A 16,464-nucleotide genomic window follows, 5' to 3' on the forward strand; every position below is an offset into this window, starting at 1 on the left:
TGTCTCCTCCAATGGGGTGGATTAATACAAAGACCAATAGAAAACAGCTATTTCAGCCAATGACAGATAATAAAGGAAACACCAATAAAGCATACCTTTCACCCCTCCTCCTCCTCCCTTTTACAGCCAATCAAGTAACGACACGGTTTTCTCGTGCAGCTATTTATGGAACCAAGTGTGTTTCATTTAGCAGTTTAACGTAAGGCCCTGATGAAGGCTAGCTGCAACGCTGGCCGAAACGTTGGCGCATTTTAAATTATGACGATGCGGTCTGATACCCTGAAGAATTTTATTGAAGATACTTTAGGACTGTCAGATAGTTTTAGATATCGTGAAAGAAAATCCTGCTGCTGATTAATTTCTTTTTGATGATTACTACTGCGTTCAGTAAACTAATTGAAAACGCAATTGTAATATTCACTGTACTAATACAAAGTAAATTCAGCCTTCTAGAGTAACATCACAATGGCAGTCCATCTTAATAAAGCATAAAGTATCTGTAAGACGATTGAGCCTATTTTAACACGAATTAGTAGGATATTACTGACTTTTGACTTTTAAAATGTCTGTATTTACTTCATGTCCTGTATCATTCGCAGGTATTATGAAAATGTGGCAATTCATAGATAAAATTATGTATTCACAACAAAAAAAAATATGTCGGAAGAAAACAAAAGTGGCATTAGGAAATTTGCCTTACTGTAAAGTTTTCGCTTTGACTCTAAGGGGAACTAAAAGTAGCAAGATGAATTTTGCACAAGCGTTGTCTTAAGATTCCCTTATTAAGTTTGTATCTGCCTGCTTGTAGCTCTGTCACAAAAGAATTAAATATCTGGCTTTCAGCGAGTCTCGAAAGGCGAACAAAGGCAGCGTGCACCTGACAGGCAAGCATGTTACGTAGGAGCTAGCGAACAGTTGGGGTGTGTTTGATGTACTTATTGGCTCAGTAGCCGCGATGGCAGATAAATCGAAACATAAGAGAAAAGAGTAGTTGTATTTCCAGTGTGGAACGGCTTTCATTGACTCAAAAGGATTAACTGATATCCTTATGTCCCATCTCAAGAGAAAATCACTCACATTATTCAATTGAAATGACACGATAATATCAAGTGAATTAACAGGATGGTTCTGTGCCATCAAGGAAGTAACTCGTTGGTAACAGAGTTGCCAAACATAATCTGTGCTGTTGCCAAGTTTCAGTTATACTGTCATGAAGGATACCAGCTGATGTGTTCTGTTAGCGACTTTGGAAGTGACTATAGCTTCGTCTCAAAGTTGCATGTGGAAAGGCCCGCAATATCCTCATTATATGTCAACGAGCCTTATTCACATTTCTGTACCGCGCTTGTGGTATGCAGCAAAGATGGGAATTGTAGATAGGTGCTGCAGAGATTGGCTGCTGTGTCCCTATAGTGCCCAACTTCGGAGGTTCGAGTTCTCCCTCCGGCATGGGTGTGCGTGTTGTGCATAGCGTAAGTTAGTGTAAGTTAGATTATGTAGTGTGTAAGCTTAGGGACCGATAACCTAAGCAGCTTGGTCCCATAAGATCTTACCACAAATTTACAAAATTTTAAATCCAAAATACTGCATCTCGGTTCTTACAACAGTACAATACTGGTTAGATGTAACTGAAGAGAGACTCCAATTCGGATTGTGGTTAAGAGTGAATCACAAGCCCATGGCTACGAACAATTGGGATCGGAAACTTAATAATGTCATCAGAGCCTTGTTGAAGAACCATGACATGCGATCGTTAGACCGACTGCAGAAAGTTCAGTTTATAAATACATACATACTTAGCAAAATTTATCATGTCACAGGAGTCTTACCGATACTGCAGGTCACCGCACATAAAATACTGGCTGCAGCGTGTTGGTATGTGTGGAAACAAAATATCTTCAAAGCATCCTTCCACATGGCGACTTTGCAGAGGCAAAACGGAGGACTTGGAATTAAAGACGTTAAATCTAGATGTGATGCACTGTTTCCAATTCGTGCTTTTAAACTAATACATGCCACTAAGACAGGAATCACGAAACTTCTGTTCCTCTCATTAGATCCTGGGGATAGGAACGCTCCTGTTAATGTAGCACATTTAGATGTCAGCCTAGATTACGTCTGAAAGTACTATGTCGATTGGAGCTATATAAGACTTCCACCAGCACAAGTCAACACTAGAACCGTGTAAGATTATATTACCAGACATCGTCTTAACAACCCAATTCAGGTAAATTAACCTACTAAAAACTGGATGAATGTCTGGAAAAATATCAACAATAAAATTCTACCAACTGGAGTCAGTGCCGTATGGTACGACGTTGTAAACGAAACTATACCCACAGCAGAATGATTATGGAAAATCAAATCGAGACCATCTCCATACTGTGACAAATGTCGCCTTGTAGAAACTGTAGTGCACATGTTCTTATGTGAAAATAGAATCAGAATTTGGAACTGTACTAGGAAGAAATATGCACTTACCAACAGAACCTCGAAAGTCATATACTGATAACTGAAGCTTTACAACCCGACTGGAAATGTTACCCATCCGCAAACAATAACAGTTATTCATGGCTTCTGGGACGGTTCGTGTTATACGTTTTAACAAACAAAAATTCGAACTTAGAAGAGTACATGTTTTAAGTTGCAGAAGAACATTTAAAGTTCAAGAAGAATAAAAAATATAAGGAATGGTTTCAAATTTTTTTATCTATTGCTTTATGTGGGCTACAAAGAGGTGGACAGTTTTATTTATTAGAGGCAGAATACTATTCTTTCACTTTTTTATTCCTGGAATCGTTTTTTTATGTTGATTCTAAAGTGAGATCCGTTCTAATTTGGCAAAACCCCTCCGGCTTCGAAATTTCTTTCATTTGTTGAAAAATATATGGCTTCCTTACAGACCTCATATGCATTCAGTGCATAATAATTTAAATGTGAACGTGTTTCTAAAATAATGTTTGTTATGTATTTTTCCGTGACCCTTTTGCCTGTTATGAGTTATATTCTACAAGGAATGCACACCATTGGAAGTGGCAATCTGTAATTTATTTTACCTTAATTACTACTTCAGTTTTGTTCTACAATTTAAGGCATATATGGGAGCAAACATGGAATACATGGGAATAATGCAGCTACTCAGTGACAGGTATGCCAGCCGGTGTGGCAGAGTGGTTCTAGGCGCTTCAGTTTGGAACCGCGCAACCACTACGGTCGCAGGTTCAAATTCTGCCTTGAGCATGGATGTGTGTGATGTCCTTAGGTTAGTTAGGATTAAGTAGTTCTAAATTCTAGGGGACTGATGACCTCAGATGTTAGCCCCATAGTGCTCAGAGCCATTTGAACCAATGACAGGTATGGGGGAGGCATTGTGGCCAGGCTTCGGATCTTCGACCCCTGCCCTCTTTGCCTCTGAAAGTCTTCTTAAAAAAAAAAAAAACACAAATAGTGCAGTGGTCAGCACGTCTGCCTAGTAAGCAGTGTGGAAGTCTGGTATTTAAGATGCAATTGTTTTTTGAGGCAATAGAGGTAATTTGTGAACATTTGTCTTGCCATCAGTGTAACGGGAGTTCAATGGCATCCGACCCTTAGTCATTGCTTTGTGATGGTGCTAACCCACGTCATATACATGCGAATCAGATTGTAGCGCATATTTAGTCAAATAATGAATGGTCAGTATACAAGTATTTACGAACAGTAGAAGCAGGATTGCTGCAAACTGATCACTTAATCAAGTGCAACATAGAGTACCTGTGTAATGAGTCATTCCAGTTGCATAGCTGAGGGTAATATTTGTTAAGCAATTCACTGCAGAATTAATGTAATACCAGCACGATGATCTCTGTAGTCATACTGTATCATTAGCAGCTCGCGAATTGAGTACTATGTTCGTTATATCGGATTACTCAAGCTGATGCCAAATAAAGAGAAGCGACAACGCCATCACACTATTTTCACTTAAGTAGGTAGTCAGCGCTAAATTATGTGCGCCACCATTAACGTTACTGTAAGCAGTTTGACAACAAAACCACCACAACTACTGACAACCTGTACCATTATCACCACACATTTGTAACTTGCAGTGATTACAAGTTGCTGATGTTTGTCAAGAATAACAGAAAGCGCCTCACGAATGTGAAGTTCCATTTGCATTATGTCTAGGACGGAGAGAATCCTAAATAACAGTAATAGGTTACCCAACAAAGAGAAGAGTCCACGTATTGTCTCAAGTTCTTGCAGTTTGGTGTTAATGCAGTTCCTGATGGCTTCTCAATAATGGGTCCTTTTGGCTATCAGAATACTAATATGGGAATTATCAAAGTGTAATTGCTAGAACGCTCAACTACCTTAATAACACCTCATTCTGAATTGAATACGACTTGTAAAGCAACGTTAATTTGATGTTTCCGTCTATCTCCTGATGTCTGAAGTGCACTCACAGTTGTGTTGCCTGCCGCATGGTTTCTGTGAAGTGTTGTGGCAGCTGGCAGTCATGGCTGAATACAGACATGTGCAAATATCCTCGTTGCTCTAGGGGAACTCATCTTCGTTGCATTTTTCCGTACTGTAATTAGCACAGTAACAGAAGGCTTATTCTGCTGAAGAACTTGATGCCTGCAAGTCCTTAAATAAGAATCTTTGAGTGGTAGTAATGCATGAAAGGAAACATACTGTCGGACAAAAGAATGGACAGCTTTCTGCTTTTTGCATTTCCAATAGCGCCTACTATAGGAATCTGGTGTCATATTATGCTCCAGAACCCTAAACTGTTTGTTTATTTTTTTACTTCATACAAACGCTATGATATGAGAAGAGGAAATGACTTGTATGCTTCTCAGGAACTTTAGTTTTTCGTCTTAATTTTCTCACTTCATACTAAAACAAGGGTGTTAGTATGAGAAGAGGAAACGAAATATACGCTTCCAAGACATAATATTTACTTGTGTGCTACTACTGTGTACATGAAAGCTCTGCAGTTAATTTTTGTATGTTGGATAAATTTTGATATCACCTCACATTCCTTTGTGAGAAGGTTCCTATTTCCTTGGGATTCAAATAGAGTGGACATTTCATCACTGGTTAATATTCTGATGACTAATGACATGATACCCGTTCCAATTCCTCCATGACACCGGTGAGTAGAGTCTCACGTTTGTTTCTATAAAAACATGCAGGCAGTGATATCTCCTCAGTGCAGTCAGAGCCAAGGTGATTTCTTTCTGTTTATGGCAAAGCATCTGCTACAGTGTCCATGCTCAGTCAACATAAACAAATCGCAGCAGCATTGGGCACTGTTAATTGCTGCACTTGTCGCGAGCCCCGACAACAAGAGCGCAATGTCTCTGCTAACGATACTATGGAGTTAATACATCTTTCTTTCTTAACATATTATGCAGGACGTGGGTTGGATAAAAATTCAGTTTGTAACTTCCCATCGCATTAAAATACTTAGCCATATTTGATGCAACATTTATTGTTGGTTGTCTTTCTAATGTTAATAGTATTGATTCACATTGTGCGTGAACACACACACAGTAAACGGACTAGTATGCTAAAGAGCTGCAACAAAACAAAGCTTGACCGATTATGATATAATTGTCCAAATGGGTTTTGTGGACAAGTATAGTTTTACTAACCAACACACCCACCATTATTACGTAAGATTTCTCGAAGGCGTAGGGGCATTGATTTCATTAAGTCGTCGATAGTGTAGTGTGATGGTTTACTTCCCACCATATGTTTTCTGTATTCATCCAAAGGTCACTTGCATTTGTAGGTCCACATGGCATTGACTTTGTTACCTCTACCCTCATATTCTCTATCTGGTTGATGTTCGGCGATAGTGGAACAAATGGCTCAGCTTTATCCCTTTTTGGCCCTGAAACCAATCTTGCACTGCTGTCATCTGACGGATGGGGCTCTGCTCCTGTAAATAAACTGTTATCTTGCTACTTCATATATTTATATTTAAATTACGTATTTGTAAGAAGCACATTGTATTAGTATTTTCCATAGTGTTTAAGAATTCAGGCCCTGTCATAGATAAGTGATCTAGATTCAACAGCCCGATTATGAATGTGGTTTACCCAGTCTGTCATATGATGAGAGCCGTAGTCTGATATCCACATAAAGACTGACTGGATGAATCCGATTAGAACGATCTGGTATCAAAATCAAATTACAGAAATCAGATAATTTGAACGTCTCTATTGCAACAATGCTGCGCAAATAAGTTCCTATGATGGAGTAACGGGTAGGAACTGTCCAAGAAAAAGTGAGGAATATGTCTACTAGCAGCAATGTAACGTAATTATAACCCATATTTATGTGATGGAAATACTGAATTGAACAATACACATCTATTTCAGTGGTGGGAAGATACACAATATCGGATTTGCTGATGACCTATAATACTAACAATAATAGATGCAGATGTGACATATCAAGCTAAAACTAAACAAAGGTTGCTACACTATGCATACATTGATTACCAAAAAGCTTTTGATAGTGTACCCCACTCATGGTTACTACAAATATAGGAAATATACAAAGTAGATCCTAAATTGATACAGTTCCTAAACATAGTAATGGAAAAACTGGAAAACCACACTTAATATCCAAACAAATTCAAATAATATCACATCACAGCCAATACAGATTAAGCGTGGAATATACCAAGGAGATTCATTAAGTCCTTTCTGGTTCTGCCTTGCTCTGAACCCACTATCCAACATGCTAAGTGATACAAATTATGGATATAATATTACTGGAACATACCCACACAAAATCACACATTTGCTATACATGGATGATCTAAAACTACTGGCAGCAACAAATCAGCAGCTCAACCAGTTACTAAAGATAACAGAAGTATTCAGCAATGATGTAAATATGGCTTTTGGAACAGACAAGTGTAAGAAAAATAGCATAGTCAAGGGAAAACACACTAAACAAGAAGATTACATATTGGATAACCACAGCGACTGCATAGAAGCATGGAAAAAACAGATGACTATAAATATCTTGGATACAAACAAAAAATAGGAATAGATAATACAAATATTAAAGAAGAACTAAAAGAAAAATATAGACAAAGACTAACAAAAATACTGAAAACAGAATTGACAACAAGAAACAAGACAAAAGCTATAAATACTTATGCTATACCAATATTGACCTGCTCATTTGGAGTAGTGAAATGGAGTAACACAGACCTAGAAGCACTCAATACACTTACATGATCACAATGCCACAAATATAGAATACATCACATACATTCAGCAATAGAAAGATTCTCATTAAGCAGAAAGGAAGGAGGAAGGGGATTTATCAACATAAAAAACCTACATTATGGACAGGTAGACAATTTAAGAAAATGCTTTATAGAACGAGCAGAAACCAGCAAAATACACAAAGCAATCACTCATATAAATACATCGGCTACACCATTGCAATTTCATAACGACTTCTACAACCCTTTAGATGGCAAGCACCCTTATCATCTAACACAGCCACACATCGATCAAGACGCATCCAACACATGGCTAAGAAAAGGCAATATATACAGTGAGACGGAAGGATTCATGACTGCAATACAGAATCAAACAATAAACACCAGATATTACAGCAAGCATATTATTAAAGATCTCGATACCACAACAGTGCAGACTTTGCAAACAACAAATAGAAACAGTAGATCACATCACAAGCGGATGTACAATACTGGCAAATACAGAATACCCCAGAAGACATGACAATGTAGCAAAAATAATACATCAACAGCTTGCCATAAAACATAAACTAATAAAACAACACGTCCCCACGTACGAGTATGCACCACAAAATGTACTGGAGAATGATGAATACAAATTATACTGGAACAGAACCATTATAACAGATAAAACACCACCACATAACAAACCTGACATCATACTCACCAATAAAAAGAAGAAATTAACACAACTAATCAAAATATCCATACCCAATACAACAAATATACAGAAGAAAACAGAAGAAAAAATTGAAAAACACATCCAACTGGCTGAGGAAGTCAAGGACATGTGACATCAGGATAAAGTTGATATTATACCAATTATACTATCAACTACAGAAGTCATACCACATAATATCCACCAGTACATCAATGCAATACAGCTACATCCAAACGTATATGTACAACTACAGAAATCTGTAATTATTGATACATGTTCAATTACCCAAAAGTTCCTAAATGCAATGTAACATGTACCGTACAGTTAAAAGGAAATCACGCTTGATCAAGGTCCGCGTCACTTTCCATTTCTAACAAGACATAATGTCTGAGAAAGGAAAGAAATATAATAATAATCCCATGTGATGGATAGGGGAAAGCCTCCCACATGTGGGTGGTACCGAGGAAATAAAATACTTGGGGTGAACCAAATACTAACACAATCCTGAACAGCTACTCAACCCGTTGAACCCGAAATCCAGACACGTCTAAGTGAAAATCACCGGTACTCTGGTCACCCTCTGTTAGCTCGATGAGCTTGGCTGAGAATATTTGCTTCCAAAGGCATCAACACACACTAGTCCTGTCCAGTCCTGGTATCACCCAGACCAAACCAATGAAACACAAGCAAACATGAACTGTCCAAGCAAAGTCAACTTTACCCCAGGTGGTACACAACCTGCCCGTCGACAGGCGGCAGCTAGATTTTCAGGTTGTGGGGAGTCCAGGCTAGCACGGCAGAGAATATCGGAGATCTCTGGTAAATTTCCCTACAAGCAGAAAACATGCATTTGAAAACTAAACATCGATACACTGATCCAAACACGAAAAGTAAATAAACTCACATAAGAAATTGACTGACAAAAAATTTTCATCCTTGCTCTTCTAGAACCATGACTGACAGAATTGGGGCAGAATTCATAGCACAAAACACACTTTTGGAGCTCTCAGATGTAAAATATTATGTTCACACTACTCTTTGCTCGAGTTTACATCTTTTGGTGGGCCTCAGCCTTTCATTTCTCCTTAGGAAGTTAACGATAAAGGCATGATAACTCGTCACCAGTAACAGTACTGCATAGGAATGCTCAACGAGCGACCTAATGACGTTCAATAATAGTCACTCGGTTGATTTTTGTTGTTTCGAATTAGAGCATGCAGTACTCCTAAACCAGAGTTCTGAACTTTGCCTGTTGAATGCAAATGTCGCATGATGATTAAATGGTAATCCATCACATATATTACTAGTTGAGACTTTCTTAAAGTGGAAAATCATTCATGCCAGAATGATCTTTGTTGAAACAAGAATATCTTTTTCTGGCGTATTTTCCAAAAAGCACTCGCTCCACACACAGTTCAAATATTTCTGGCTGCCTCTTCTGCATTCACCTCTCTGTTTTGCCAAAAATATACCTAAAAACAAAGATGATGTGACTTACCAAATGAAAGTGCTGGCAGGTCGACAGACACACAAACGAACACAAACATACACACAAAATTCAAGCTTTCACAACAAACTGTTGCCTCATCAGGAAAGAGGGAAGGAGAGGGAAAGACGAAAGGATGTGGGTTTTAAGGGAGAGGGCAAGGAGTCATTCCAGTCCCGGGAGCGGAAAGACTTACCTTAACCGCTCCCGGGACTGGAATGACTCCTTACCCTCTCCCTTAAAACCCACATCCTTTCGTCTTTCCCTCTCCTTCCCTCTTTCCTGGTGAGGCAACAGTTTGTTGTGAAAGCTTGAATTTTGTGTGTATGTTTGTGTTCGTTTGTGTGTCTGTCGACCTGCCAGCACTTTCATTTGGTAAGTCACATCATCTTTGTTTTTAGGTATATTAGAATATGTTCAGTAATTTCAGAAAAGACCTAAAAAAGAGCAGGCCTTAGAAGTGGTGAAAGAGGGGGGGGGGGGGGGTGTTGAATGTCTCAACACTGTGGCGAATGGCCATAAAAGTTTATTTTACTATGTGGATTAATGTATGTTACAAAGGATCAATAATGCCCTCTTTCTAGCACACCAAACCATAATGATTCTCAGAGGAATGACCACAGTTAGGATTGAGACCCATAAGTCTTGAATGTTGCATGTTGCCAATCCATTTTTTGACCCATTTTAATAAGTTTTTTTTTCTTTTGACGAATAAGAGTGCATTGTGCCTTAACTGCTGGGAACTGCCACAATTTACTTCCTGCTATTGTTCATATTAATTTCGTGTTGTTGTTAGAAACAAGTTTCAAAATCCAAGATGTACCACAGTAAAATAATATATTAAAAATGTCTACACTGTACTGTTTACTTTTGGAGAGACTAAGGGAATTTGTTCCTTAGGCCTCTGGCCTATCTAGCATGCACAGCAATCCTGGGTCCTCAGATAAATCATAAAAATCTGCCGATTTATGTCACACGTGAAGGGATTCTCCCTCTGGGTATATTTGTGGCACTACCACCAATGGGTGGGGCCTGCATGTTAGTGGATAAGGCTGGGCATGAGATGGGTGGGCTGGATCGATGAAAAATGTCTGTGGGCTGGCTTGTGGTTCTGGACCGTTGCAGAGACTTGCTCATGTGTTGCCAGGTAACATGGAAGAGAGCAGCTTGGAATTTGTACAATAGGAAAAGAGGGAGAAGTGATCACATTTGAAGATAACTCAGTAGAATTCCCGATACTTGCATTTGTGATCAAATGAGTAGGATCTGACAGCATGAATCATATTAAAGTTATGCAGTATATATCAAGAAGAGAAAGTAAGCTTCTAAATGTGAAAATAAACAAAAGTGAAAAGTACACAAGAAACAGAATTTGAAGATGAAATAAATACTTTGCCTGAGAGGGCAATTAATTGCTGTACCCTTGGAGGGATACAGGTATATATTACAGTGTCTGTTTTCATACACACATTCTTGCGCTCATCCATGCTGTGCTTCAATCAGCTGTATGTGATTTCTTTAAATGCATTCATTTAAATCGCAGAAAGATGATTTTGCGTTATTGTAGCCTTAGGAGTAGCTATTCTCACTTTTATAATCTTTTTGAATATCTCTAAAGTAAAATTCTGTGACAGTCGCATTAATTCTTAACTACAGTGGATGTTGACAAGAACACAATTACTATGGAGAGGTCTCTCAGACGACCTTTTTATTTTTTTATACACACTGAAGAGCCAAAGAACTGGTACACCAGCCTAACATGGTGTAGGGCCCGCACAAGCAGGCAGAAGTGCTGCAGCATGACACGACATGGACTCGACTAATGTCTGAAGTAGTACTAAAGGGAATTGAGACCCTGAATCCTGCAGGGCTGTCCATAAATCCATAAGAGTACGACGGAGTGGAGATCTCTTCTGAACAGAATGTTGCACCCAAGATATGCTCAATAACGATCATGTCTGGGGAGTTTGGAGGCCAGTGGAAGTGTTTAAATTCAGAAGGGTGTCCCTGGAGCCACTCTGTAGCAATTATGGATGTGTGGGGTGTTGCATTGTCCTACTGGAATTTCCAAGTCCGTCGGAATGCACTATGGACACAAATGGATGCAGGTGATCAGATAGGATTCTTACGTATCTGTCACCTGCCCGATTTGTATGTAGATGTATCGGGGGTCCCATACCACTCCAGCTGCACACGTCCCACACCATTACAGAGCCTCCATCAGCTTGAACAGTTCCCTGCTGACAAGCAGGATCCGTGTATTCATGAGGTTGTCTGCATACGTGTACGTGTCCGTCTGCTCGATACAATTTGAAATGAGGCTCATCCGACCAAGCAATATTCTTGTAGTCATTAACAGCCCAATGTCTGTGTTGGCAGGCCCTAGTGAGACGTAAACCTTTGTGTTGTGCAGTCATGCTCTGCATGTTTACATATCTCTGTATTTGAATACGCATCAGTGCATAAAACCACTGTTTTGGTGAATATATATTTTCATGACTTCCTGTTGTTTGTTACACTTCCTGGAAACAGACTTTACAGAGATTTGCATTTTTAAACAATGCGCCTTTCAAAATACTTTTAAAACTAAAGTGCAGCAAAATTTGCAGTTTTTTATTGTATGTATTACTAAAATAACAGCACCTAGTTACCTCTCTGTTCATTCACACATTATCATCACGGAGATAGTATTAGAGATTCCCAACGTAACTGTGTGGGGAAACACATTTCAGTTAGGACAGTTTGTATTTGGAATCAGCTTTGAGTTCACTGCTCATCGTTTCAGCAATTATTCCACCCCTAAATTGTATAAAGGAAGAAACTTTGCCAAACTTTTGTTTTAAAAGTCAAGAAGCAAGTAATTACCTTGTGTATTTTTTTTAGGTCCTGAATCAGATATTAACTGCTTTCAGCCTGCATGCATTTCAGATAGACCCTTCTACAATTCTCTAACCAAATCAGAACACCGCACCGTTGACACGGATATCTTGTTTTCCACTTCAAACAAGGATAACAAAAGGCTGATGTTCTTCATTTTTCAAAATGCTATTTCTGTGTTTGAGGCTCATATCTCCAAAACAGAAAGTTTTCTCAGGGTTTTTCAGAATCTGTTGCAGCCCGGGCAGCTGCAAGATAATGTTCAGTTGCCTTGTTCTTAAATTAGTGCCTTCTGTTTTCTCCATTGAAAACTTCTTTCCCTCTACTTGGAAGAAATATGCTATCCATCATAATCACCTGTCGTATCTTCGTTACTTTCAGTTTCCTTCTCCAGATTAGTAATTGTGATCACTAAATCCTCAAAATCAGGGTCATTATCACTGTTATTGAAGTCTTCATCTGAGAATTCACTGGGGTGTTCTTGAACACCTACATCCATCTCACAGAGAAAATACTGCGTAGAAGGTCTAGTTTTCCTCACCATGGAGAAATGGTAACATTCAACAAAAACATGACCTACAAACAATACGGTACATCTGTGAGACTTCTCAAGGCCCAAAAATAAGAAACAAATTGCAACAACAATGCCAGGTTTCTGGCATGTGTAGCTTGCCATCCAATAGGAAGATATACAGAAGAGTCTGCTTCGCCTCACAGGGGTGTGTGGAATATCGTGAGACAAAAACTGTATTGGCCTGAGAGACCATCCATAGTAGTTACAGGTTAATAACTTGAGGTTTTGCTGTTGTAATACTTTTTTGCTATTTGGATAACCGAGTAAGTTACATTTATTTAATAGGACTGTCTCAATCTGCTGCTTTGTGACTGTGCAATGTGCAGTTGAATCTATCAACTGAGTCGCAGTTATCAGTGCACATTCTCATGATCTGAAACAAAATTGTTTTCCACATTTCATGGAGATCATGTTTGCAGGGTGGAGGTACGGCAGCAGGCGGTGAAGAAGAGAACACACCACCTCGTACGTCGAGAGATCGTGCAAGGCGTGATCTCAGTAAACAACTGAATCTGGACACCAGTTCCAACAGCTCTCGTGACAGTGACGACAGTTCTGCACTGGTAACAAGTCGTGTGGTCACTGGACCAACAACTAGGCGTGCATGGAGTGACTGGTGTAGCAGTAAGGGCAAGAGTAGTCAGAGTGAGGAGGAGAACAACAACAGCAGTAGCAACAATGGTAAGATAATGATATCTGTTAGATTTATTGTGTTCGTGACAATTTGATTACGTGATAAAATTTATGTTGCATTGCAAAACCTGGAATGGAAGTTAAGAAAGTGGTGAGCAGTAAGAGGTCCACAACAGTAGATGAATATTACATCCCTTACCGGAGTATGCATGAGGGCCCCCCCCTCCAACTTTCCTCTCCCCCCCTCCATTGGTGTGGTACAGAATTCACCATTATTGTAATAGTATCTTGAGAGATCCTTGCAGGTTTGTTTCTTGTTGAATTAGGGAGCTCTGCTCATTGGTGAGAATTGCTGTGAAAATATTACAGTAAAGATCTTCCGAGTAAGTGTGGAGGACGGATGCTACAGAGAAAGGTCAGATTGCACAACGTAAGTTGGTGAGAGGTGTCTGCGTTCATGTAGTGATCACTCGGTGATAAAAGGAATCATTTATGGTATTACTCATCACTCATTATAACAACAAAAACAATCAATTTTTGACAAAATAGTTTGATTGGATAGATAAAAAAAATCCACTCACCAAGTGATGGCAGAGCACACATGTAACAGAAGGTTATAATTAAGCAAGCTTTCAGAGCCAATGGATCCTTCTTCAGACAGAAGGGTTGAAAGGGAAAGAAGAGCGGTGAAGGAAAAGGACGGGAGACGTCTATGAAACGGGGTAATTTTTGGAAAAGCTAACCAAAGCTAACCAGAATCTCGGGTCAGAGGAGACTTACTGTACGGGATGAGAGGGAAAGACTAATTGTTGGGGACCGCATCAAATGAGATTTGAAAACCTGAGAGCTTAAAAATGGAAGACAGGGTAACATGCAAGACAGAGATTACTGCTTAAACATTGTGCTTGAGTTAGTAGGTAAGTGCATTTACATAAGAGAGGTAGGAGGGGCAGAGTGAAATAGACAGGTCAGAAAATGAGATACGTAGAAAACTAAAACAGAGTGAAGAAAAAGTAGTTACTGTGAAGAAATGCTGAGACAGAAGACCTTAATGTAAATTAAGGCCAGGTGGGTGGCAAGATCCAAGGACCTGTTGTAGCACTAGTTGCCACCTGCAGAGTTCTGAGAAGCTGGTGTCTGGGGGAAGAATCCAGTTGGCGCACGTCGTGAAACAGGCTCATGATTGTCATGTTGTACAGCATGCTCTGCAACAGGATATTGCTTGTTGCTAGTATGCCTATGCCCATTCATCCTAATTGATAATTTACATGACAGCTGGTATATGATGTGACGTTTCACAGGTGGCTCTCCCTTTGATACTGTATGTTTTGCCAGTTACAGAGCTGGTGTACGAGGTGTGATTGGAAAGTTTTAAGAATGGATCCGCTACTGCTTACTGGTTTGGCGGGCAGGTACACTGAGGGTGGGGAGTGAGTCATTGCCTTGTCCTTGAAAGCCCTCTGACAGGAAAATGAGTTTCCTTTATTCAGTTCATTGTGGCAGCTGGTTGAGTGTGGGTCTGTTAAGGCTTGTCACTGGATTCTGTCTGCATGAAGATGGACGTAAAAACGGAGCAACGAGTTTGTGGGAAAGTTTGTTTTAAAATTGGAAAATCATCTTCTGAGACTTACAAACTATTAAAAACAGCTTTAGGATGTAATCGTATGAGCCAGTCAAATGTTTTTGTCTGGTTCAACAGATTTAAAAATGGCCACAAATTATTTAAAGATGAACCATGGTCCAGCCATCCTTCCACCTCAAAAATGTTGTGAAACATCACTACTTAGTGTGCTCTGATTGTAGACTTACAATTAGGGAAATTGCTGATGAACAGAATTTAAGTTTCTATGCAGTTCAGTCAATTTTAACTGAAGATATGAACACACGTCGAGTGTCTGCAAAATTCATTCCAAAAGTGTTATCTAGTGACCAGAGACAATACTGACTTGAAGTGTGCGAAGAACTGATTAATTGGACTAAAAATGACCCAGATTTGTTAAATAGGGTACTTACAGGTGACGAATCATGGGTATATGGATATGATCCCGAAACCAAAGTGCAGTCTTCGCAGTGGGAGACCAAAAAAAGCACGACAAAGTCTGTCTTAAGGTGAAGACAATGTTGGTGATCTTTTTGATTCTACAGGTATTGTGCATCATTAATTTACCCCTGGGGGACAGACAATTAACCAGGAATACTACAAATGTGTCCTTGAGTGTTTGCTCAAAAAGACGCGGAAGAAAAGGCCTGCATTGTGGAAATTGGGTGCTACACCATGACAGTGCTCCAGCTCATCGTGCCTTCTCCATCGTTGAATTTTTGATCAAATTCAAAATTTCTATGTTTCCACAACCGCCATATTCCCCTGATTTGGCCCCTGCGGGCTTCTACCTATTGAAATTTGCACTGAAAGGGAAGCGATTTGACTCAATTGAAGACATCCAGGCAAATACGGAAACCATCCGTAACACACTTCAGGAAAAAAATTTCCAGGAATGTTTCCAAAAGTGGGAACACCGTTCGAGTCAGTGTGTTCAGTTAGAAGGGGACTATTTTGAAGGAGATGCATGTAAATACCATCATTATGCAATTACAAGCCCATTCTTAAAACTTTCCAATTACACCTCGTAGGTGTTGGTAGTAGGGTGCATAGGGCAAGTTTTGCATTGGGGATGATCACAGGGGTAGGAGCCATGTGGTGAGGAGGTGGATGAAGAAGGAGCATAGGGTCTGACAAGAATATTGCAGAGCTTGGGATGGCAACAAAATGTTATTCTAGGTGTGGTGAGCAAAATCTTAGACATGGTGAATCTCATTTCAGGGCACGATTTCAGGAAATTGTGACTTTGTTGAAGTAGTTGATTAATACATTCCAGACCAGGATAATACTGAGTGACCAGTGGTGTGCTCCAAAGTTGTTTTTTGGAGGGATCAGCAGTACTAGGATTGGATATACTGGTCCA

The 16,464-nt window shown here is 39.5% G+C and overlaps 1 protein-coding gene across 2 annotated transcripts in view; it reads left to right on the top strand.

The window, feature by feature from the left end:
* Positions 1-16,464, top strand: part of LOC126187369 (histone-lysine N-methyltransferase, H3 lysine-79 specific) — a 221,937-nt gene that overhangs the window by 143,691 nt on the left and 61,782 nt on the right. For both annotated transcript variants that reach the window (XR_007537717.1, XM_049928412.1), the window contains exon 10: positions 13,288-13,549. Coding sequence is in view for 1 of the 2 variants with exons in the window: in XM_049928412.1 (XP_049784369.1) it covers positions 13,288-13,549 (262 nt within the window). In the remaining variant the exon portion in view is untranslated. The remainder of the gene's footprint in view (positions 1-13,287; positions 13,550-16,464) is intronic.

This window comes from Schistocerca cancellata, chromosome 5 (genome assembly GCF_023864275.1).
Source record: "Schistocerca cancellata isolate TAMUIC-IGC-003103 chromosome 5, iqSchCanc2.1, whole genome shotgun sequence".
Lineage (NCBI taxonomy): Eukaryota > Metazoa > Arthropoda > Insecta > Orthoptera > Acrididae > Schistocerca > Schistocerca cancellata.